Source organism: Culex quinquefasciatus, chromosome 2 (genome assembly GCF_015732765.1).
Source record: "Culex quinquefasciatus strain JHB chromosome 2, VPISU_Cqui_1.0_pri_paternal, whole genome shotgun sequence".
NCBI classification, from domain to species: Eukaryota; Metazoa; Arthropoda; class Insecta; order Diptera; family Culicidae; genus Culex; species Culex quinquefasciatus.
In genome coordinates this window covers 98,717,564-98,743,594 of record NC_051862.1, presented here as the reverse complement: position 1 = coordinate 98,743,594, position 26,031 = coordinate 98,717,564, and the positions used below count along the sequence as shown (strand labels likewise).

General features: G+C 37.9%; 1 protein-coding gene across 4 annotated transcripts; it reads left to right on the top strand.

Moving 5' to 3' along the window:
* Positions 1-649: 649 nt before the first annotated feature.
* Positions 650-15,691, top strand: LOC6033795 (protein suppressor of sable). Of its 4 annotated transcripts, none has more exons than XM_038252976.1 (6): positions 650-839; positions 8,354-8,799; positions 8,860-9,005; positions 9,067-9,384; positions 9,449-11,308; positions 14,023-15,691. In XM_038252976.1, exons 2-6 carry the CDS (start codon positions 8,475-8,477, stop codon positions 15,175-15,177), a joined length of 3,804 nt encoding a protein of 1,267 aa, XP_038108904.1. In that variant the 5' UTR covers positions 650-839; positions 8,354-8,474; the 3' UTR covers positions 15,178-15,691. The 4 variants fall into 4 exon arrangements, with proteins under 4 accessions (XP_038108904.1, XP_038108902.1, XP_038108903.1 ...); XM_038252974.1 differs by having other exon boundaries at positions 650-874; XM_038252975.1 differs by having other exon boundaries at positions 650-878.
* The last annotated feature ends 10,340 nt before the right edge of the window (positions 15,692-26,031 follow it).

The window sequence follows — 26,031 nt, the reverse complement described above, 5'->3', positions numbered from 1 at the left end:
TTCCTAATCGAGCTTTTAACTGACAAAAAGCTTTGCTCGCTTGAAACATTACATTGCTGGATAACTTAACAGTGTTGCCATATTTTTAGAATAAGATAACAACGGATTTGCCATCTCAAAATTGCCATGTACGTGCCTTGAAATAAGCAAATTTGAATTCGCCAATTAGAGCGAATGGCAATTTTGGCCGATTTTTGCGTGACATACTTTATGGATGACGCCTTAGACCCTTTAAAAAAACTCCAGAAATATTCAATCCTCGATTCAATCAGATACCGACAATCGAAATAACGAATCGTCTCTGTGTTTTGAGCTTATTTTTGATACAACTTTTATTTTTGTCATTCCAGCCTTGATGACAGCACTGCTGCTTCCTTCCTTGTATGTGTGTTGATGCGTTTGCTTGGGTGGTGCGAAGAAATTCGTCTATCTCACTCAGGCAACGAATTGTGTTTGCTTTCTTGCTCTGGCAACAGGGCAGCCTACCGGCCGAGAGCTGGCTCTAACTGACAGTTATCTTTCACGACTCCGCTCGACCCTCTTCCACCCTACTTGAAAACACTGGTTGCGTGCATGAGTGTGCGCGGCTGTACGTACATGGCCAACTGTGTTATTTACTTCGCCCCGTCGTCCGTTTCGTTGTTCGTGTTCGAGCCGCTGAATCATTTCAGTTCTGTACGCGGAAGAATGCAGTCGTATTTTCTAAACTCGCTGTCCAAAAGCTAATCCAATTTTTGATCTTGATAAATGCCATGAGAGAAATGTTAATGATCATCAAATCAAGGCATAATTCAGTGTTTATTAATAGAATCGGAGCGCATCCTGTTTATGGGCCAGCAGTAAGCGGAAATTAACGGAAAGAAAACTCAGTATCGTTAGTATGCAGATTTTTTTTAAATTTTCTACAATTTTGCTAAATTAACCCACCCATTCCCGTGGGGGAAGGCAACGTTGCGACGAACTTTACAGTTTGGGGTCCCCCTAAAATGGGCCCGACCCCGGCCGAAAGGCGGCCACAGTGAAAATAAAATTGTCCGCGAGCGTCAGAAAATCCGGTTTCCGAGCGCAAAAGTCGCGTTTTTCGGTGAATTTAGGCAGATTTCTTCGTCCAAAGAAACGGCAGCCATCTTTGATTTCGCAAAGGCCAAGAGAAAAATCGATTTCGTCGGCTGGCTGGCTGCTCCGTTTTCTAGGTTAGAGTAGTATTGTACGTTTCAATGAGATGTACATAGTAGAACGCGCGCGCGACAGTTTCAGTTATGGTTGTGTGAGTTTCCCCTTCTCTTATGTACAACAGTTTAGAGTTTCATTGTACTGTTCGTGAATAACAGATCCGTAAAAACAGAATGGTGCCTGCAAATTACGCTTTGTGAATCAACCTGGACGTTGGAGCGGCGCGCCCGTTGGCCCTTAAAAAAATTATGTTCATTCGCATTTTTACAATCGCAAATGAGCTTTGTTACGCCCGGGGGGAAAAACACATGTTTTTGACAGAAACATAATCTTACAACGGTAATTGCGTAGCAACAACAACCACCTCTCGGTTGCTGCGATTTCATTTTTCCCCTCATTTGTCGTTGCCTTCCAAATGCAGCACCGCACACCAATGAACGAGTGACACATAAACCGCTACCTAGTGACCAACACACACTTGAACTTGTTTTACCTTTGAGTGTATATGAAAAGTGAGGTGCGCTTTTAAATTCTTGATTAACCTTTGAAAACGGACTAAAGTTAGGAGTACTTTTTGTGATCTGCTCCCGATTTTTTTCCCAAAGGTAAAACTTATTTGGTAACTATGATTATAATGCAAACATAATTTTAATATTTTTCAATAAGTCATTGTTAAAAGCTAGTCAACACCATGCCCGCCTGCTTCGACGTTTGAGCTCTGAACCGGCGTAAGTTATTTAGTTGAAATCAAACAAGCCAACAGGTTTCAAACTTTTTTTAAACATTTTGTCGTTTTCTTTGCGTCTCCTACAGTAACCATTTTTAAACCAAACAAATTTGCAGATATTTTTAAAGTATCTGTTCAAGACGGTTCCGGGCTTGCATTTACTAATTCTTAGTTCAGCTTCTTAGCCATTCAAAAAAAATAGCGAAATTAAAGTTTTATTAAAAGCCAATTATTTGCTTCCCTCTGGAAAATAAGTTTATGAGTTTCAAAACTGCTCCATCGTTTGACCAAGAAGCACACAGTGTGGACTCGCCTAATAATGGGTTTCTTTAGCCATGCTTTATGCTCTCACGGTGATGCCTCAAAGAGCAACGAGCTGCACGTGGACCATTAGAGACTTGAGTGCAATCGCCCCAGTAAGTTGGAAGGTTTTTCCCATTTTTACTAAAATTTCACCGCAACTAATAACAGCTTTGTTTTGGCTGCAAAATTGTTTCGAAATGTCTTCAAAAGAAACTGGGATTTTCCCCTGAAACCGTTTCAAGTAAAACGTGTTATTTTGTACTAATTGCTAAACGCACCCCTTCCTGTTCGCGTGGGAGGCGTTATGCATTTACGGGGTAGAATTACATTTCGATTATGTAAAAAACAAGTATTTACTGTATGTGTGAGTGAGATGGTTAATGTAGCACAAACAGTGCGTAACAGAAAAGTGAAAACGGTTTATGAACTGAGGGTTAACTCCCCTGACCCAAGGTTTAAATTGAACTCATCAAATTATAGTAATTTAATTGTTTATGTACTTATGAAAACTTAATGGGTTGAATATTTAATTTTCTAATCGAGTTGTAACTTGTCTTTGTTTAATTTTAATTTTATTTATTTGCAAACCGATTACACCTGATGTGTGTGTGTTATTCTTGTCAAAATCAATTAAATTATTTAATTAAATTATTATTGGTTTACTGAAGCTGTTTGGAGGAAATCACGTTTACGTCACCGCGCGCTTTCACCACATACCTTACCGTTGATTGTTCGCCTAAACTTCCCATGCTTTCGCCTCAAAAGCAAACCTTAACTACTGACTCTTTCCAAATGATAGAGGTTGTTTGAAGGTTACTGCAAACATGGCTAGTTTAAAAAATGTTTCATAATTACACCAAAATTTTAAAAGTTCAATTTATTTATTTTTAAGTCATGTTTTTTTTTCAGCCGAGCTACTGTGACCGTGCGGTTACGGTTTTCGCCTTGTAATCGGAAGGTGATGGGTTGGATTCCTGTCTTGCCGGCTCTGACTTTGCCGATCTGCTCACTGTATTTCCAAATTTAATTAAGATTTTAGTTTTGAGAATTGGTAACAATTGGGTCCTAAAAGCTTAAATTGCTGGTTTTATTGTTTACAGCGATAAAGCTTATTTTTCTGAGTACAATGACCCTTTGTACGACCACAAAGAGTTTAAAATGGATATTTGAATCAATTTTGAAAAATTAACTTCGCGTTCCTTGTTGACAGAAAATTTCCTACTTGACAGCTCGTTGTTGTCTTGTCATCATTTTTTTTAATTTTTTCTTTTTTGCATTAAAATGAAAAAAGTGATCAATAATGGTTTTTGATCGTGTTTTTTTACCGTTGTACATAAAAATTGACATAGAGCTTTAGTACCCAATTGATTAAATATTTCGCATTTGTGTGGCCCGCGGATCCATTTTTGAAGATTATGTAAAATGGCCCTTTGACCCATCTGTTAAATGTTTTTTTTTCTTAAAAATAAGGGTTTGAGATATATAAGTATTTTGATGTAAAAGTAATGGGTTATTCATTTTTTGATCTCGATTTTACGACACAAATATTTGGTGAAATATCTACCTATTGAATGTTTCAATGTGATTGAAAATTGTAATTTCGTTAAAATTTTCATCAAAAATTCTTGAAAATGAGTTATAAAAGCTTCAAATTTGACTGAAGTAGAAAACTGTTAAAACAGCAAAAACATAGGGGACCATCCATAAACCACGTGGACACCTTAGGGATTAAATAATTTAATTGATTTTGACAAGAATAACACACAAACATCAGGTGTAATCGGTTTGCAAATAAATAAAATTAAAATTAAACAAATACAAATTACAATTCGATAAAAAAAAATAAATATTCAACCCATTAAGTTTTCATGAGTACATAAACAATTAAATTACTATAATTTTATGAGTTCAATTAAAACCTTGGGTCAAGGGAGTTCAGTGCTAATTTTAAATTTTCGATCAATTTTTATTTATATCGCTATAATCTTTGTTTATGTTGTGATATTAGTTTTTCCTTACAAGTCTCCTTTAAATTTGGCGGACTGGGGCCATCCATAAACGACGTTGACACTTTATCTTTTCTGTCCTCGGCAGAAATAAATAGTTAAATCATTATTTTTGTTTTTAATGTACATTCCAGACTTGATTATCAAAATTAAATTATTAAATTAATGTATTAAATTTTATGTGACTTCAGATAATCGAACCATGATTTTTTTTTTTAATTTTCTTACGTTTAACCTCATATTTCAGTTGAACGCTCCCATTTTAGTCAAATTTGAATGATTGTTTGCCTAATTAAATATCAATGGAAAATTTCCATTCGAGCAGGTTTTGATTTTTGCCTTCCTCACCTTACTGAGGAAAGGCTATAAAATCACTCGAAAAATGAACTTCTTAATTTGACCTCGTAGACCCACCTTCACGTATACCTATCGACTCAGAATCAAATTCTGAGCAAATGTCTGTGTGTGTGTGTGTGTGTGTAGGGATGTGGGTCTGTGCACCAAAAAATATGCACTCGATTATCTCAGCACTGGCTTAACCGATTTGGACCGATTTGGACCGATTTGGTCTCATTCGATTCGTCTTGGGGTCCCATAAGTCCCTATTGAAAATTATGAAGTTTAGTAAAGTACTTCAAAAGTTATGCTAAAAAAACGATTTTGGCGTATGTCCGGAAGATTGTAAAAAGGGTGTTTTTTGTAAGAAACCCTGTCATGTTATACATTTTCAGAAAGGTAAGACCTTTCCAATGAGCCCAAAACATTGAAGATCTGATAACCCTATCAAAAGTTATTAGCACTTAAGTGTTATTTATACACTTTTTGGAGGCCGGATCTCAGATATTTCAATGAAAATGATGTCCGTGTCCATCATGCGACCCATCGTTAGTTAGATAATCGAAAGACCTTTCAAATGAGCCTAAAACATCAAGGATGTGACAATCCTATCAAAAGTTATTGACACTTAAGTGTTATTTATACACTTTTTGGAGGCCGGATCTCAGATATTTCAGTAAAAATGATGTCCGGGTCCATCATGCGACCCATCGTTAGTTAGATAATCGAAAGACCTTTCAAATGAGCCTAAAACATCAAGGATCTGACAATCCTATCAAAAGTTATTGGCACTTAAGTGTTATTTATACACTTTTTGGAGGCCGGATCTCAGATATTTCAGTAAAAATGATGTCCGGGTCCATCATGCGACCCATCGTTAGTTAGATAATCGAAAGACCTTTCAAATGAGCCGAAAACATCAAGGATCTGACAATCCTATCAAAATTTATTGGCACTTAAGTGTTATTTATACACTTTTTGGAGGCCGGATCTCAGATATTTCAGTAAAAATGATGTCCGGGTCTATCATGTGACCCATCGTTAGTTAGATAATCGAAAGACCTTTCAAATGAGCCTAAAACATCAAGGATCTGACAACCCTATTAAAAGTTATTGGCACTTAAGTGTTATTTATACACTTTTTAGAGGTTTCATTTCAGATATTGTGATAAAAATATTGTCTGAATCTTCCATGCGAACTATCGTTGGATAGGTTTTTTTATCAGACCTTGCCGATGAGCCAGAAATATTGATGGTCTGCGAACCATATAAAAAGAAATGAGTAATAAAGTTGATTTGTTAAACATGTTAAGGGGGAATGTTGCTATTTTTACTGAATGTATTCTGCCGTTCTACGCATAATTGTCCCATGTCTGTTTTGGTCGATTTTGACTTTATGACATTTTTAAGTTTAGTTTGATATGTACTTTAAGAAAAACACATAAAATCTGGTACTTTGTTCGGAAACTCATAAAAAACAACACCAAGTCTGTTTGTCCCATCGTTAAACTTCTACGCATAATTGTCCCACCAAGTATTTTCGTACACGGAATCATTAGTTTTGCTAAACATTATGTCTTATTTACCTGTTGTAAAGCAAGAGAATCACAAATAAAGGTGATAAACTGCTAACTGGGGTGATTAGGGACACATAGGGCGAATAGGAACCCACGGGACAATTATGCGTAGAAACACAGAAATCGGTCGAAAAATTTCAATCGCGTTTTTCTCAGTTGCACTTTTTTGAACATGGGACAATTATGCGTAGAACGGCAGTATTGACTTTATAAATATGAGGAAGGCACCAACCACCTAAAGGTGGATTAAGTAACGTTTTTTACAATGTATTCCTTATGGGAGAACTGTCATTTCTACCACTCGAATCGGGTGCTCCATTGCAATATTTCATCATCGCCATTTTTAGGGGGTTGTTTTGGGGATCAATTACGATAAAAAAGCTATTCTGATTCTGATTTTCCATACTAAGCCACTCGCAAAATTTTATTTAAACCTGTTTAGAAAAAAATATTTCTTCCGAATTACGTTTTTGACAATGCACGGACACATTTTTCATCAAATTAAAAAAAAAATGCGAAATATTTGGAAACGCTGCCCACGATTGGCGCAATGCGAATGAAATTTGTATGAAAATTACATTGGGGAAACTTGCATTTTCTCATTTCTGAATTTACAAAATTCATGTTTTATTATTTTACGAAACCCTGAATGTCCTGAACAACTCTCCCGAAAACAGTATGGTGCTAAAGTGCGTCATAAAAAAGATACAGCGTTTTCAAAAGTAATGTATTGAAATATTCAGTAAAACATACATTTTCTGCCAACATTGCCGAAGCTATGAAATACAAAATAAACACGATTGTTATTATATTTTGATGAACCTTACGTAAAATCGTTATGAAGAAATGTTCAGAATATATTATTAAGTTAAGTTGTACCCCAATTCCTCAAATATAATATAGTTTACGAAAGTTTCCAGTTGACTTGGCAGTGTTGGCAAAAAGTATGATTTTTATCGAGTATTCCGAAATGACTCTCTTGAACGCTCTGTAACTATTGTTAAAAGCAAGTTAGCACCATACTGTCTTCGAGAGAGTTGTTAAGGACATCGAAGGCTTTACTTCTACGGTGTTAGTTTCATAAAATAATAAAACATGAATTTTGTAATTTCAAAAATGTGAAAATGCAAGTTTTCCCATATTAATTTCCATACCATTTTCATTCGCTTTGCGCCAATCGTGGGTGTAACCAATCGCTCCCAAATTTTGGGAGGTTAAATAGGACCCTAAAAGGGACTCAAAAAATGTGTTGCCGAAAAATACAATTTTCGATTCCACCCTAATGCCCATTTTCGTCACTATTGCAGTTTGACGCAATTCATACAATACATTTACAACAGAGATCGAGCAACGTAGCCCAGTGATAACGCTTCTGTCTCGTAAGCGGTAGATCGGGGTTCAAATCCCGTCTGGGACCAACACAACTGGCGATCTTTTCCCTTCTGGATTCGATAGCTTAGTAAAGAGATTGTATTTATCAACAAACAAGCTGGACCTAATCACGACACCTTAGGGAAAGCGACCTATGGAATGTTACATTGACCTTAACATGTTAACATCAGGTTTTTTTTTAATATTTATGAAAATTTTGTTACGTGGGGGATCGATTATATGGAATGTTCCATTCCGTAATATAAGAACGCTCCCTAAACATGTTAAAATCACTTTATCTTTAATTGGAAATCAGTTTTATGTTTATGCTAAAATCATGCACATTTTTTTAAATAGCTACATTTGAAATGGGATTGAAATTGCCAATGCTGTGACTCCGATCCCAACTTCGGCTGCTTATTTGACTAACAAGATTTGTAATCCAACAATACAGACTGTGAATCCTAAAAATACGTTTGGGTCTAATGGAAATCATTTAAAATATTTCCTCAATTTTCCTTTTCTTTGCCAAAAAGAAATATAACAAAAAATAAATTAGTAGGTATTCAATTTTTGTACAGAAACCAAATCAAAAACACCTGTTTATAGTTTTCTAAAATTGGCTCATTGAAATTAATCAACGCACAATGTTTGTAGTAAAGTCCTAAAAAAGAAGTTTTACCAAACCTACAGTTCTAAAAACGCATAAGAAATTTCACTACACTTGACATAAATTTGCAAGAATATCTAACACGTCAATTCAAGTCGTAAAAATCAACCTTTTTTAGCTGAATTTTCTTCCACTGAACAGTAAAGCAAGCACTCGAATATACTTCAAGATATTTCTTTTGCTATTTCAGGAGGATAAACTACAATCATCTACTTAAATCATCGCAGTATTAACAAGCAAGTAAACAAAGCTAAGCTTCCACAACCGAGGGCAATACCGTAGAACACGTAACACGTAAAGTCTCACCCACTATGAGTGAGCACGAGGACCTGGAAGACGGAGAGATTGAGGACGGAGAGATCGAGGACGATGACGAAGAGGGCGTCCCGGTGGCAGCAGCGGCAGTGGAAGGCAGTGCTGCACCCGCTCCAGAACAAACGGCCGGCCCGGCGGCCACTTCCGGTGTCGATACTGCGGCGGGCCCCGCTGACGATCGGCGGAGAGACGCAGAACGCGACCGGACGCGGGAGATCCAGGAAAAGGTTCAAAGCGTCAAGAAGATGATCGACGCCAAGGCGCGGCTGATCGACGAGGTGGCCCCGTCCAAGTCGTCTAAGCGGGCCAAACCGGTCGTTGGTGAGTTCTCGGACTCTATTTTGGAGGACAATTTTATGAGACATGTTTGCTTTTTTTTAGATGATTGGGCGACCAAGGTGGAGAATGCCCTCGCCAACGCACTGATCAAGGACGGCGTCGAGCCTCCAATGCCATCGATTAGCAGGAGGTCGGAAGAGCGGGACGCCGAAGTGCCATCCAAGCGCCGGAAGCGGGACAGGCAAAAGGTTGATTGACTTTTTCTCGCTAGCTTGACTTGATAACAGCTTCAACTCCTTTATTTTACAGAAGAAGCCTGCCCCTGCAGAGAAGGCGACCAAAGACCAGGAGATGGAGGAGATCGATCTGGAGTACGAGATGATGAACGTCCGCGGCGGTAGTCCCCGGCCACAGGCACGGAGCAACAACACCGGCAGTGGTGGACGACAGCACGATCGAAGCGATTCGGAGGACAGCTACAGCTCGGACGAGTCTCGCGGTGGTCGGCGGGATCGGCGCGATCGAGACAGGGAGCGCGATCGGGAGTACAATCGACGCAAGCGGAAGAACCGCCAGCGGAACCGGGCCAACCGGGATAACCGGAAGCGCAAGCGAGATGATTCGGATGTAAGTAGCGGGTTCTGTTTGATTTACATCTAATTACTGACCACAATCTACCTTCTTCGTTCAGGACGACAAGCACCACAGCCGCAACAGCGGACCGCGCAAGATGGAACTGTGCAAGTTCTACCTGATGGACTGTTGCGCCAAGCGGGAAAAGTGTCTGTACATGCACTCAGACTTTCCGTGCAAGTATTACTACCTGGGGCTCAAGTGCAAGGAGCAGGACAAGTGCCTGTTCAGCCACGGCGATCCGTTGACGGACGAGCTGCGGGTCATACTGTTGAAGCATTTAGAAACGGCGCCGCAGGAAATCCTCGGCGACTTTCCGCGGATCAACCGCGAGTCGGCGATCAAGATGGTTAACGCGACGCACCAGAAGCTGACGAACAAGAACAAGGCAAGTGGAGGGGGTGCTGGAGGCGGCGATACTGCTGCGGTTTGTGGTGATGGTGATGGGGACAAGATTCCGTCCCTGCTGGACATGATGGCGCACGGCGATCGGGGTGGGTCGAAGAACCGACGATCGCGGTGGTGCGATAAGAATCCAGGCAATGGCAGTAGCAAAGCCAATGAGAGCAACTCTGGAGAGGACTTCCTGAGCTTGAAATACCTTAACGGAGTCATATCGCAGGAGCAAATCGTGAACCTGGAAGAGATGGGTATCCACAATCTGGACCAGATCAGTCAGCTGACTGTGGCGCAGCTGAACGAACTTGGTTTGAGCATCAATCAGATTCATGAACTGCAGCTCAACGCGCTGAACATGAAGAAGTTGAGGGAAAACATCGCAAAGCAAGGCGCTTCGGACGGTGTCGAGGGCGGCATAGATCCGGCGTCAAGCAGCAAGGACATGGATATGCGCATCACTCCCTCGCACACGGATCTACAGAAACCGATCAGTTCCGACATAGGTACTCTTAGCGGAGGTCAGGACGTCGACATGAGATTCCTTCCCATGGTCAACACGGCTGGTCCGGCAGACGCACCAGGAAACGACAACTCCAACAGCCAAGAAGAGCTCAACCAACTCTTGCCACTGACCGGCCTCATCAAGACTCCAACCGTGGACTACTCGCAGTATCTCAAGGATTCGAACCTGAACGACGACGACGATATGGACCACACGGAAAACGCGGACAAACTGATGATCGCGCACGACGACGAAGACGAGGACGATGATGACGAGGAAAACAATCTCAAAATCAACATCGAAGAAGAACAGCCCGAGGATCGCAACGGTCTCGGCGCCTTCGAGTGGGACAGAGAAGACGAGGACGATCGGAGGCCTCTCCAGCCCCAGCCGGCAGTCTTCGACACCAAGTCCGTTACCCAATCGCTTTCCACGCAAAAGATCGACTACACCAAATCCTTCGGCATGTACAAACCAGCCGACGAGGAACCGGAAAAGCCCCCCACCGAGTCGTGCATCCTCGATCGCTACAGCGACGACTCCGACAGCTCGAAAAAGAAATCCGACATCTTCTCCACCCGCAAATCCATGTACAATCTAGACCCTCCCGGAGCCAGCTCACCTTCTTCGACCAAACAAGGCGACTCTCCCAACAGCACCCCCACCCTAGGATGGACACCAACCGCCGGAACAACCACCACAACCACGCCATCTACCACCGCAAAATCCTCGTCCAAAGCGCCGCTCCGGCCATCGATCTACGACGACCCGTGCGCCACTTCGGACAACAGCGACAACGACGAAGACAAGTCAACGTACGCCGATCGCGACAAAGACATGAGACTGAACTTTCTGGGGCTCGGCGATACGAAGCTGGACGGCGACGGAGACGGAGGTCTGGGTGCGTCGTCGAGCGACGTGGATCTGCGGCTGCCCTTCAAGCCCATCATGACCAACTACATCCCGGCGACGGAGATTGACGGGTCGGTGACGTCGCACGCGCCGATCGTGTACAAGGTAAGGGTCGTTGAGAGGGTCTGGGGGAAATGAGCACAGGTTTCATAGTGGCGATCGGGGTGAAATGTTGACTGAGTTGGTGGAATTTGTTGCGAATTCTTGTATTGGCAATTCATGGTGAATTGCAGCACAGCTCAGTTACGGATCGTGAATCCAAAAAAAATCCTTTTTAGAAGATTAAAATTAATATTATGCGTTGAATCATGTCTAGAAACGTTAAAAGTTTACAGAAAATTCAATTTTCAAATTTGCAAAATTTCTGAAACTTAAAAAAATTTAAAAAAATTTAAAAAAATTAAAATAAAAATTGCCTTCAAATAATCCAAAATTTTAAAAATTAAAATTCGAAAAATAGCATAATTTTAATATTAAAAAATGAGCTATATTTTTTTTCTTTTTTAAACTTTATTTTTCATTGAAAAATGTTTTGTTAAATTTATTTATTCTATTTGTTATTTTATATTTATTTTTCATTTTCATTTTTTTCTGACTTTATATGTTGGGTTTGTAAAAACTTTTTTATCTGTTAATGTGATGCTACATATTTTTTAATTACATGAGAGCCTATTTTGACCCATTTCCATTTTCAGCCAGTACTTCAACGGAAAATCTTTATTTTAAATGTAAAGCCAAATTCTCTAAATATTGAAGCAAAAATTTTCACAAATCTTCCAGACATTTATGTACTTAGGAAAAGTTTACATAATTTTTAAGAATTCATGAAAATGTTTCTGTATTCTTCCGATCTGTGGTCCAATTTTCAATTTAACAATTGTTTGATCGAATAAAAAAGGCTTTAATATTTTTTAAAATGGATAAACAAATGTTTCAAATAAATATATTGAATAAGTTTACTTTTTTTAACTAACAAAATTATAATGTACAATCCAGAATGTATTACTCGAAGCCTCGATTGTCCAAAGTTTCGATTATCCGAAGTTTTTATTAAGAACTACACAGAAAAAAATATTTCTGTAAATTTACATTATTTATCATGTACCAAAAGGTATCATGATAAATGATGTATATTTCCATTAGATCCATTGGAAATTTACATTAGATTCATTGGAAATTTACATTAGTTTTGAAAATTTACATTAGTTTTGGAATTTACATTAGTTTTGGAATTGACATTATTTCAAATCAACTAATTCTGATTGGCCAATGGGAATGAGAAGCTCGACTTGGATTGCAGTAGGAAAAGGGTGTGGCCTATGTTCTATTTTAAAATTATTGAAGCGGGCAGCAAAAGGATATTCTGATTCTAAATAGTTGTTTCACAGGTAGGGGACGCTTTCTCGTCGACGGCCAAGTGGAATAACGCTGGACTGGAATCGAACAGACGACGGGTAGGATGTTCGGTGTTACTGCTGCTACCCGCTGCCGACTGAGCCATCTTCGCATTTTATAATCGAGCGGCTAAAGCATTAACTTGTTCTCTGCGAGGCTCAGGCAGTGGGCCAGCGAAGTATGAGAGCGATAGAAAGAGAACCAAATATTACTATTTTTAGTTCGGGTAGTTTTGAAGTCAACGTTTGGCAGAAATACATTGGATATATGATTTACATTAAGTAGGAATTTACAGGAAGCCGAACACGGGTAGAAATTCATCAGATTTGAGTTTCCATGCTCAACGTTTCCATTAGATTCATGATTTACATTAGATTTAGATTTACATTGAAGTAATTTCCATGACTTTTTACTCTTTACATCATATTTCAACATTACATTGAGTGAGTTTACATAAGAAGCAGTAATTACGTGCTGTGTAAATTTACATATTTTTTTCTGTGTACGGATAATTGAACCATTGACATTGTTCCGTATTTTTATTTTCTCTCTTTTAACATCAAATTCGAGTTGTTCGACCCCATTTTAGTAAAATTGGAGTGTTTGATTACCTGTTACAAATGCATTTTTTTTTTTTCAATATTCCATTTAGGCCGCCATATTGGATTTAAAATTTCCAAATCACCTTAGAGCACTTGCTAAACGAACCAGAATTATTACTATAAAATAATAATTTCGTTATTCGATTATCGGAATTATGAATTTGTTCAAGAACTTCAAATGTTACAGTCTGGACTGTAGTTTTTTTGAATTTTCGATAAAAAAAATATTCCATTGAATTTTCATAACATAATTCTGATTCATTTCCACGAATTTGAAACAGTTTTTAGATCGTTCAATGTTTAATGGATCTTTAAAATAATTCATCATTGTCTGTTTATCAGTTTAATTTTATCCATAATTTTGTGAAAATACAATTGCCAATTGGAATCTGCCTAATTAAGACCTCACAAATAGTAAAAGCGGAAAAACCTTGTCTTTTGCATACTATTGCCAAATCGCCCAAAAGTGTTCACAGATTTTATGAGTTCCGAGTATTTTGGGATAATTATATTGGGTGTTTTTCAATTCTAGATTTTTTTTTTAAAGGTTTGTTTGTGTTTCATATTTTTATAGGTCCTTTTCAAACAAATTCTAGACGTAGAGAAAACATTTGATTCGTTATCATTCTAGTGTTCATTAGAATTTTGACAAAATTTACAAAGTTCAGCAACGCCACTTCACGGCGAACAGCAGTATAGCTGTTGATTTCTTGAACTGAATTCAATGTTCAAGCAGTTTCCACGTTGTCGCTATCGCACCGCTTAGCCGTTAAATATGTTTGAACAACCTTCCAAAACCACTTTCCATCCACCACCACACAGGTCCACGAAGTCGACATTCCCAAGCCCAACTACAAGGACATCCGGCGGAACACACCGCGCCCCTCCGGCCAGACCAAAGATCCCCGCTTGCGGCGAATCTTTGGCATGTACAACGAAGATGACAACGGCGAGAACAAGGCGGGCGAGTCGCTGCTGCAAGGAATGCGATCGCCGCGATCTTCGTCGTCGACGAACAGTGTAACGGTGGGTGCTGTGGGTTTGCCGGTGCCGGCGGCGACTGTCCCGGCCGGACCGATTGCGCCCCGCGTTGATCCACGAACAAAGCGCAGCCAGGAGAACAAAAGTCAGCAGCAGCAACAGCAGGATGGTGGAGTTGGTGGTAGCGGGAGTACGAGCATTGTAAAGAGCAATCAGCTGGACGTGCAGACGATTCTGTTGCGGTCGCCCTGGTACACGGATTTGAGCTCCAAGCACAAGATCATGGTGAACCAGCAGTTGGCGATTTTGTCGACGGAGATGAAAAAGTATCACAACTCGGACAAGTCCACGGACAAGCTGGCGGAATTTATGCAGCAGCTGGCGACCAACCAGATGCTTCAGTTCATCCTGACTAACCTGAACGTGTACGTGGATGACTCGGTGACGTTCTGCGAGGTGCCGATGGTGTCTTCGCCCCCGTTGCCCCTGATGAACGTCCCACCGCCGAACCTGATGCCCCCGATAAACATGCTTCCACCGGTGAACATTCCTCCGCCGGTCACCACGAAACCACCCTCCATCTTCGATCTTCCCCGGTTTAACTGTCCACCGGAAGTGCGGCCGGGACTGCTGGGCGTAGCGCCCAACATGCCATTCGAGCAGTTCCTGGCGATGGGTCAGGTCAACAAGAGCAACAACCAACCACCGCCGCCCCTGCTAGACGATTGGGGCGAATGCTGGGACGACGATCCCAGCCTGAGCCGGGGTGGCGGAGGAGGAGGAGGAGGTGGCAACGGCGGCGGCGGAGGATTCGTCCCGAACTTTGAACGCAACACCAACAACAACAACAACTTTAACAACGGCCCGCGGGGAAACCCGATGCGGAACAACAACCGCAACAACTTTCGGAACAATGACCGGTGGAACAACTCCGGCGGAAACGGTCCAAACCGGCGCAACAACAACCACAACCGCCGAATGGATAAGAAAAAGTAAACCACGTTACCAAAATTGCACTTTTTTCCGAGATTTGAATCTCCAACGCGTGAGATTTAAGATACCAAAACGGTTGTCAATGGTGCTTCCCCGTCGATTTTTTCGGCCTCCAAAAAGTGGCTCTCATGTAAATAATACCCCCCAACCCCTCCCCCTTTTTGTTAATATTATGTAAATAAGTTTTATTATTATGCTAGCAATGTACTAAGCTGGATGGAGGAGTACTCAGTTGAGAACGTAATTTAAATCAATAAATGAAAAGAAAAAACTCCATAATAACCCAAAAAAGAGAGCATTCATAGCGAATATGCAACAATCCCAATGATCACTGATAAAGTTTGAATTCAAGTGGTTGGCCCCCTTTTCCGGGAATACCACAATAATTAGTATTAACCACAACCACGTGGACCCGTAGTCGACTTGTGTAGTTGTAAGAATGATTGTATCTTGGTCAGAGATAAAGTACCCATCATGTGAGATAGAGAGACAGAGCGAGATTACCGTGAACTATCAAGTGCCTTTTGTCTACTTCATTTCATTTCACACTTTTCCAGTTGCCCCGCAAAAGCCATATTTTTTCTAACTTTTCAGCCTCCCCATGATGCAGAGATGTGCGCCATATGCGAACGCGGGATTATGCTCCCTTTGCAAACATGAATGAATGAATGAACCAAATGCTTTATGAAATGTTGATGCATGCGATGCCCCTTTCTTTCAGGTACAATAAGGTGGGTAAGTAGGGTACGTTATCCATTAGTGGACCCCTTTCCTATAGTGGACCCTCTGAAGGGTTTTTGATGAAAAATTCAATAAAATCACAATTTTAAGCGTGTTTTTGTCTACAAATCTTTTATTTGGCAAGTTCAGCATCATTTAAAACAATGTTGGCTGACATTGACGTGTCCTTTCAGCCAAAATAAGTGTTTTGAGTTCGACATCTGAAATCAGCCATGGCCACTAGCATTTTCACAACAAAACTGCATTTATATTTTATGATTGAATTAACTATCCAATCATTTTTTGACTGATTATTCGAAATAATGTAAGTTTAAGTAACTTTACTAAAATAAAACGAAGAACTGCTCATTTTCGAGCAAAAATTAGGGGGGTCCAATATAGGACAACGAAAATCCAAACTTTTCCTAAAGTGGACCCCTGTTAATTTAACTTACAAAAATAAAGAAAACTGTGTATTTAAGCAAAAGTTTCTCTTAAACATACAAAGAATGCTTGTTGTAATCAACTTAAACGCATATTTTTTCAATTGTGAGTATAAATATAGCTGTTTTTATGTTAAAAGTACCAATATGCTGAAGCCGAAAGAATTTATATTTAATCAAAACTTTAGTTAATGGTACTTAACTAAAGCATCATAGTTGCAGTTTGAAATGATATTTTATAATAATAAATCAATAACAAAACATTATTTATAAATAAACATGCGTGGTTTTATCAGCAACTGTAAACAAAACTATTTTTTAGTTTCGGTCAATCATTTATGTAATTAATATGGAAAAAAATGCATCAAAATTACTTTTTTAAACTATTTGTATGATTACAGTGGTTTTTGAAACGTTTTCTCGGATCTTTTTCTGAAATAAATGTGTTTAAATGTCTGTTAGGTTTTTTTGTTGTTTAAAGCCAAATTTGTTAACAAAACATATTTGTTCATGATGAAAAGTGAGCAAAATCCAACTTTTATTCATTATATCTATGATTAGACCTACACCATGCATCAAAACATTAAATATCGGTTAAATTTGGTATAAAAATAACAGTTTGCCTATAGTGGACCCGGGTCCACAATCGGATTATGGACCCGGGTCCACTATAGGAAAAGGGGGTCCATAACAGGCAAAAAAAACTTTTTTTTCAAATGGCTATTTTTCTGCTCAAAAACAAAAAACTGGTGAAACAAATACTCAAAATTGTTCAAAACACTCCAGATTCCATTATTTTGTACAAAGGGTTATGAAAAAGTGCTTAAAATATAGAAAATTTGTGAAATATGTGCTTCGGCTCTACTAGGGGGTCCACTAATGGTTAAAATACCCTAGGGGAAATATACCCATTTTAATCACACTAAGCCGTTCGACCAATTCTCATCACTTTTGCCGTTTTCCGCTATTAAATCAACATTTTCAGATGTATCAACAATGATTAGTTGCTTGCTCACTTTCATTTGAGCTATTTATTACTTTGGAGCAGTCAAAAATACTTTATTCAAGCCAGGGGTGACCAAAGTAGGGTATTTTAACCATTAGTGGACCCCCTAGTAGAGCCGAAGCACATTTTTCACAAATTTTCAATATTTTAAGCACTTTTTCATAACCCTTTGTACAAAACAATGAAATCTGAAGTCTTTCGAACAATTTTGACTATTTGTTTCATCAGTTATTTGTTTTTGAGCAGAAAAATAGCCAGTTGAAAAAAAAGTTTTTTTTGCCTGTTGTGGACCCCCTTTTCCTATAGTGGACCCGGGTCCATAATCCGATTGTGGACCCGGGTCCACTATAGGCAAACTGTTATTTTTATACCAAATTTAGCCGATATTTGATGTTTTGATGCATGGTGTAGGTCTAATGATAGATATAATGAATAAAAGATGGATTTTGCTCACTTTTCATCTTAAAACAAATATTTTTTGTTAACAAATTTGGCTTTAAACGACAAAAAACCTAACAGACATTTAAACACATTTATTTCCGAAAAAGATCAGAGAAAACGTCTCCAAAACCACTGTAAACATAAAAATAATTTAAAAAGAGTAATCTTGATGCAAATTTTTCCATATTAATTACATAAATGGTTGACCGATACTAAACAATAGAATTGTTTACAGTTGCTGATAAAACCACGCATTTTTATTGGAAAAAAAAAAGTTTTGTTATTGATTTATTATTATAAAATATCATTTCAAACTGCAATTATGGTTCTTCAGTTAAGTACAATTAACTATAGTATTGATTAATTATAAATTCTTACGGCTTCAGCATTATTGGTACTTTTAACATGAAAACAGCTATATTTATACTCATAATTGAAAAATATGCGTTCAGGTTGATAACAACAAGCATTTATTGTATGTTTTAGAGAAACTTTTGCTTGAATACACAGTTTTCATCATTTTTGAAGGTTTAATTAATAGGGGTCCACTTTTGGAAAAGTTTGGATTTTCGTTGTCCTATATTGGACCCCATAATTTTGCTAGAAAATTGCATTTCTTCGCTTTATTTTAGTAAATATCCTTAAACTTACATTACTTCGACTTGCTGAAGTTAAATAATCAGTCAAAAATGATTGGATGGTTAATTCAATCATAAAATATAAATGCAGTTTTGTTGTGAAAATGCTAGTGGCCATGGCTGATTTCAGATGTCGAGCTCAAAACACTTATTTTGGTGAAAAGGACAATTCAATGTCTGTCATCATTGTTCTAAATGATGCTGAACATGCCAAATAAAAGATTTGTAAACAACAACACGCTTGGAATTGTGATTTTATTGAATTTTCCATTAAAAACCCTTCAGAGGGTCCACTATAGGAAAGGGGTCCACTAATGGATAACGTACCCTATGGCCCGCGAGGTGTTTTTTTGTGGCCCTCGGATCCATTTTGAATGATCATGTAAATGGCCCGTTGACCATTTATAAAATGATTTTTAACTTTTCAAAAATGTAGGTTTATTTTAAACTTTTTAAACTGAACTTTTTTTTGTTCATATAAAACAAATGATTTATCCATTTTTAAACCCCATTTCAAGCAAAACAATGCCAAAGGGCCGTTGTGGGTTTGTAAACAAAGAGTGTGTCCTGCTCACGTTAGAGGATGTTTACATCTGGCATGAAAGGGATACACTCTTTGCTTACAAACCCACAACGGCCCTTTGGCATTGTTTTGCTAGATTTTACCCATTTCGATGCCAACATTTCAAAAAGCATCATGTACAAACCATGCGTTTTGAGAAAAACGCATTTGAATGTTGAGCATCCATTTTCAATTACCATTTTTATATAAAAGCAAAATAAGATGTTCTAATGATAACAAACGATGAAAAACGTTGGTTTTGTTGATACTTGATCATCCATATTCAATAAAACATTATTTCCGTAATTTTATTTGAGAAAAACAAACATAACTTCTTTTGAAATCACCAACGTCGATATCACCCTGCTGTCACTGAGGGGGGCGCTTTGTTATGATTCGTTTTTCGTCGCCGAATGTACATGGCGCTTTTTTCATGTTGCTTTTCGTCACGAGGTTCATGTAGCCTTTTGATTGACAGGTTGACAGGGCTATATAAACAGACACTGGTGATGGCAGAGATTTTGTTTATGTTACTTTATTTAAAATCATGATTAAACAGACTTTACTGAAGTAACTTTTGCTCATTTTTGGTGGAGAGGTAGCTTATTAGAAGTACTTTCAGAATATGCAATAACTCAGAAAGTGTCAAAATGTACATGATGTCTTTTGAAATGTTACCGTCGATTTATGTTGTTTTAAAATCATTCTTATTGAAACAATTTCACACTTTTTATTGTGAGTGAAACTAGTAAATATCGTCAACATTTTCATTAAAAAGTATTGGAAATTTTAATGAAACGTTCAAATTGACTAAGGGAAACTGTAGTAATAGAAAAAAATATAGTATGTAAAAAAAGTATTTACACCCCTTGGGCACTATGCACATTTTGTGATGAAACATGTAAAAAATTTAAAGTTTGACAGGAACCTAGTACTACGTTTTGTTCAGAAACTCATGCCAAACATTTTGCTACAAAAAGCTCATGAAAAGATGATTTCTATAAAAAGTTATATAACAAATACTATTACGAAAATAAAAAAGGTGCAAAAAAAGTTTGTACACCTTTCGAAAAATTAACATAAATAATGTTATTTGTTGACAAATCATCATGAATCCAGCATTTTTGCTTACCAATCCAAAGGACGGGGGATCGAACCCCGACTCGGGCGACTTTGATTTTTCGTTCATGTTCAGAGTTTCAAGATTAATACTTCCTATACTTTCTCGTTGGGAGCAGATGGGAATCGAACCCAGGACCATTCGCTTAGAAAGCGAACACCGTAACCAGTCAGCCACGGCCGCTCCATCGGAGTCCGATCTCAGTTTAGGTCCACAAAAAGAGGTGTACCGCAAGGATCCGTTTTTGGTCCGTTGGCGTATACATTATCCGTTAACGATTTGCCTAGTTTTATAACTCATTGTAATAAACAATCTTTTGCCGATGATACACAGATTTACCTTTCCTGCCCAGTTGATCAGCTTCCTAACAAAATATCTCTAATAAACTCTGATTTATCTGCTATTTCTCGTTACTGTAAGGATAATGGACTTGTTTTAAATACTTCAAAAACAAAAGCAATAATTTTTTCCCGTCAGAATACAGTTCTTCCCGAGGTTCTTCCTCACTTACCTCCTATTCAAATCGACAATGAAAATGTAGAAATAGTTGATGAATGCTTGAACTTAGGTATTAAAATGAACAAACATCTTACATGGGATGATCATGTATCTCTAATAAAGAAAAAGGTCTATTCAACTCTTCGAATTCAAAATTGCCATAGACACACATTATCAATTGGGTACTAAAGCCCTATGTCAATTTTTATGTACAACGGTAAAAAACACGCTTAAAAAACATTTCTGATCACTTTTTTTTCATTTTAATGCAAATTTTTTTTGACAAGACAACATTTTTTCGATGGATCATCTATGGTCCCCTTGGAACGAGCTGTCAAGTATGAGCTTTTCTGTCAACAAGGACCGCGAGGTAAATTTTTCAAAATTGATTTAAAAATCCATTTTAAACTTTTTGTGGTCGTACAAAGGGTCATTGTACTCAGAAAAATAAGCTTTATCGCTTTTATAACTACATACACAGCTGATAATCAGTCTTAAATTTATTACTGAATTCTACTTAAACAAGTAATTTGTCATATTATCGACATTTATATTTCTTTAGTTTATTTCGTTTTAGTTTTTAATTTAGTTGTAAGTTTTTAGTTTTAAGGAAACATAAGGTCCTTATCATTTAAGTCAATGTATACAAAAAAGGTTGTACCTTCGGTATATTTTTGAAAAATAAAATACAAATACAAATAATATATTGACATTAAGTTGAATTAGAAGTTTTCAAAATTAAGTTTTATATAAAATTTCCAGAGTTATATAAACTATTATACTAAGTAGTTATTAAACTTTATATCAATCCAAATTATTTTTTTAATCAGTCAAGGATGCCTATTTGGAGTTAGGAGACTGGATTTATGGTGATTTGTTAACAAATAACTTTATTTATGTTAATTTTTCGAAAGGTGTACAAACTTTTTTTGCAACTTTTTGCCTTCCTCACGTTACTGAGGAAAGGCTATAAAATCACTCGAAAAATGAACTTGTCAATTAGACCTCCAATACCCACCTTCATGTATACCTATCGACTCAGAATCAAATTCTGAGCAAATGTCTGTGTGTGTGGTGGGATGTTGATCAAAAAATTGTCACTCGGTTATCTCGACATTGGCTGAAACGATTTTGTCCGTTTTAGCGTCATTCGATCCGTCTTAAGGTCCCATAAGTCGCTATTAAAAATTATGCAGTTTAGTTAAGTACTTCAAAAGTTATGCTAAAAAACGATTTTTACAGAAGTCCGGAAGATTGTAAAAAGGGTGGTTTTTGTAAGAAAACCCGCCATGCTATACATTTTTAGAAAGGTATTTAAAAGACCTTTCCAACGCGTCCAAGACATTGAAGATCTGACAAATCTTTCAAAAGTTATAAGCACTTAAGTGTTATTTATACGCTTTTTGGAGGCCGGATCTCAGATATGTTGATGAAAACGTTGTCCGGATCTCTCATGCGACAAATCGTTGGATAGGTATTCAAAAGAGCTTTCCAATGCGTCTAAAACATTGAAGTTCTGACAACCCTATCAAAAGTTATAAGCACTTAAGTGTTATTTACGCACTTTTTCGAGGCCGGATCTCAGATATGTTGATGAAAACGTTGTCCGGATCTCTCATGCGACATATCGTTGGATAGGTATTCAAAAGACCTTTCTAACGCGTCCAAACATTGAAGATCTGACATCCCTATCAGAAGTTATAAGCACTTAAGTGATATTTACGCACTTTTTGCATTTTGGATAGCACCCTTTAAATGTGAGGAAGGCACCAACCACCTAAGGGTGGATTAAGTAACGTTTTTTATTTTTGTAATAGTATTTGTTATATAACTTTTTATAGAAATCATCTTTTCATGAGCTTTTTGTTGCACAATGTTCGGCATGAGTTTCTGAACAAAACGTAGTACTATAGGTTTCTGTCAAACTTTAAGTTGTTATCACAAAATGTGCATAGTGCCCAAGGGGTGTAAATACTTTTTTTACATACTGTACTTTGGTAAGCCCGGCTCTACGGCCCTTTTTTTCCTTTTTTTATTTTTCCAGGAGGTTATTTTTAGCAACTTTTGTTCTACGTAAATTTTTAGGGTAGAGTAGTCATCAATGAGACACGGGGAACAATGATAAAATGGCTCTCACAAGTAGTACATTTCAACCAATCAGGCTCATATTTGGGAAAAGCTGTGTTTACAGGCTTTGGTGGACTTTGGTTATGGACGCTCTCTGGAAAAGTTATTAATTAATGTTCGATTGTGGATGTAAAAGTAAATTATGGACAAAAACTGACTTTTTCGCTCGTAGGCTGCCATAAACACCAAAACTAACATTTCTTCTTGCCTTAGGTTTGACCAAAATTAAGAATATACCCACAATCCAGGGCTGCCTCATTGTTCCCCACTCCTTTCAGCCCACAGGATGAGACACTTTGATATTTCTTCAACAAACTTTTCAAAATCTATGTAATTCTTTCAAAACATGAATTGAAAATGATTTAAAGTAAGCGCCCCCCTCAATGACAGCAGGGTGATATATACGTTGGTGATTTCAAAAGGAGTTATGTTTGTTTTTCTCAAATAAAATTACGGAAATGATGTTTTATTGAACTTGGATGATCAAGCATCAATAAAAGCAACGTTTTTCATCGTTTGTTATTATTAGAACATCTTATTTTGCTTTTATATTAAAATAGGAATTGAAAATGGATGCTCAACATTCAAATGCGGTTTTCTCAAAACGCATGGTTTGTACATGATGCTTATTGAAATGTTGGCGTCGATTTTTTCAGTTTCATGCGAGTTCCACACACACTGACAAATGACGTTCGATTGAACCAATCCCAGTCAAATCAATCCGAATACTGAAACGGAATCTAATTAGAATCGTACACAAATTCCGTTTCAAACGCAACAACCGGTTCGAACACGGAACCGGTTGTTGCGTTTGAAACGGAATTTGTATACGATTCTAATTAGATTCCGTTTCAGAATTCGGATTGAGTTAACTGGGAAAACTGGTACCGACGAGTGCGGCACTCACACGACGCTCACGCACACTGTCAAAACAAACGTTTGGTAGTGTGTGTGAACTTCGTGTAAAAGAGATGTCCAACTAAAAAGTGACCGTTCGTTTGACAACAGTTGGGGTCAAATCATCGGGGTTTGAGTCTATAGAACGATCGAGAAATTAAAAGTGCAACATGGAGTTAAAGTTTCTGTCAGATTAGATCGAAGCCCTCCTAGAGGCGGGGTTGGGTTGTAGAGGGTTAATCACAAGGCTCCCATACATTTTTTTCCATTCTCCCTTGAAAGATTTGAGGTATTCAAGAATTTAAAAAATTAAGAATTTAAAAAAATAGAGTTAAAACTGGGACCGGGACCGTGGTGTAGGGGTAATCGTGGTTGCCTCTCACCCAGTCGTCCTGGGTCTGATCCCAGAAGGTCCCGGTGGCAAATTTTGAGACGAGATTTGTCTGATCACGCCTTCCGTCGGACAGGGAAGTAAATGTTGGTCCCGGTCTGACCTAGTGGTTAGGTCGTTAGCTCAGTCCAGGTGCAGGAGTCGTCTCCCTGGGTCCTGCCTCGGTGGAGTCGCTGGTAGGCAGTTGGACTCACAATCCAAAGGTCGTCAGTTCGAATCCCGGGGTGGATGGAAGCTTAGGTGTAAAAAGAGGTTTGCAATTGCCTCAACAATCAAGCCTTCGGACACCTAGTTTCGAGTAGGAATCTCGCAATCGAGAACGCCAAGGCAATGCTGTAGAGCGAATAATTTGATTTTTTTTTTTGAGGGTTAAAACTGGACGATAAAGCTTATTAATTTTAAAAAATGAGTACAATGACCCTTTGTACGACCGCAAAGGACCCGCATAATCAAATACCATCGGGGGAATAGTCCAAACTATATTACTACTAAAAGAGATGTAGTTACCACAAACTTAACCATTATCATATAGTTACGGCACTATACAAAACCATAACGAAACTGATCGTCAAATGATGACGTTTTTATTGAAGTAAATCTAATGATTCTAACTATTTTTGAACTATTTGGGGTACAATAACCTTACACTAAACAGTTCGGATTGTTTAGACAACGTGACTCAACGAAAATGTACAAGTCCAAATAGTTCAAACAATTTATCAACTTTATTGAGAACAATATAGCAAAATTCCACAGATTTTAGATTTTTATAGTCAGAACCTGTAAGAACTAAAAACCTACTATAAATGCTATAGTAGAACACAATTGATGGCGGCCACATTTTTTTCGATAAGTTTGTATAATCCAAATAATTTGTCAAGTTACATGAAGTAAAATTACTATACACCATACTATTTTGAATTAAAAATTTCTATAAGTCCAAATAGTTCAAACAATATTTCAACAGTATGGAGTACAATTACAGTTTGTTATATAACCAACTATATGTTAAACGATTGGTACAAAAATTTCAACTTTTATCAAGTAAATTGATCACAGTCGATTCCTCTGGATGATAGAGAACCTTCAACACCCCCACTTCTCCTCAGATTATCAGAAAACTTCCCAAAAGAAGAAAAATGTTACGAGGGCTCATGAAATTGACTTTCACTATTCCAGAAAAAGTAGGCATGCTGTTCTTACCATACACCAAAATATGTGTACTACATGGTGGACTATTACTGTTCACAATAAAATGAGTCAATTGTTTGGACTACTTGGACTTATCGAAAATACTTGCCCCCGAGCTTGCTCCTTCTAACACAACATGTCACCAAAACCACTGAAAAACCACCAACAGATATAGATCAATCGGATAAGGCGGCAGCAGTTCGGCAGCAACGTAAATAACATCACATATAATGGCGGTAAACATTCAACAACTATCGATAGACTTAAAAATCAAATTTGATTATATCCGAAGTAGTTATCACAACAATTGTAGGGTTCATTTTTGCGGTCTTTTTTAGAGTGTCGGCAAAGTAGTGTCGGTAAAGTAGTTTTTCAGATACTATATAGGGAATAGTCAATTTTTTGGGCAATGACTATTTGACGTAAAATCCAAGTTTATAAAAATATTTACATATGTATGAAAACCTCATATAGTTTTCTGCCTAACAACTAATTTCTCATATAGTAAAATCGACCAAAACTATTTTGGGAATGGAATTAATGGTTTGATATATCGTACATATATAGTTGGGTTACAATTTAATGAATAGTAGAGACCATTTGATAAATAGTTGAGTAACTATTTGTCATAAAGTAGTTATATAGTTCATGACTATGCGGGGATTTAAAACGTTTTAAATAAAAAAATAACTTCACAACTGTGCGGTGTAATTCCACAACAAAGACCGATTCCACCGAACAAACTGTCATTTTCAACCCGGTAAACAACAACAAAAGCGACGAGGTGGTTTTTTTTTTGTTTCTGTCATACGACTGTGGGGTG

Bases quoted from the DNA above. Each gene is read 5' to 3' on its own strand.
- LOC6033795 (XM_038252976.1), top strand. From the start codon at position 8,475: ATGAGTGAGCACGAGGACCTGGAAGACGGAGAGATTGAGGACGGAGAG. The intron at 9,006-9,066 runs GTTGATTGACTT...TTTATTTTACAG, and splicing joins GGAAGCGGGACAGGCAAAAG to AAGAAGCCTGCCCCTGCAGA. The intron at 9,385-9,448 runs GTAAGTAGCGGG...TTCTTCGTTCAG, and splicing joins GCAAGCGAGATGATTCGGAT to GACGACAAGCACCACAGCCG.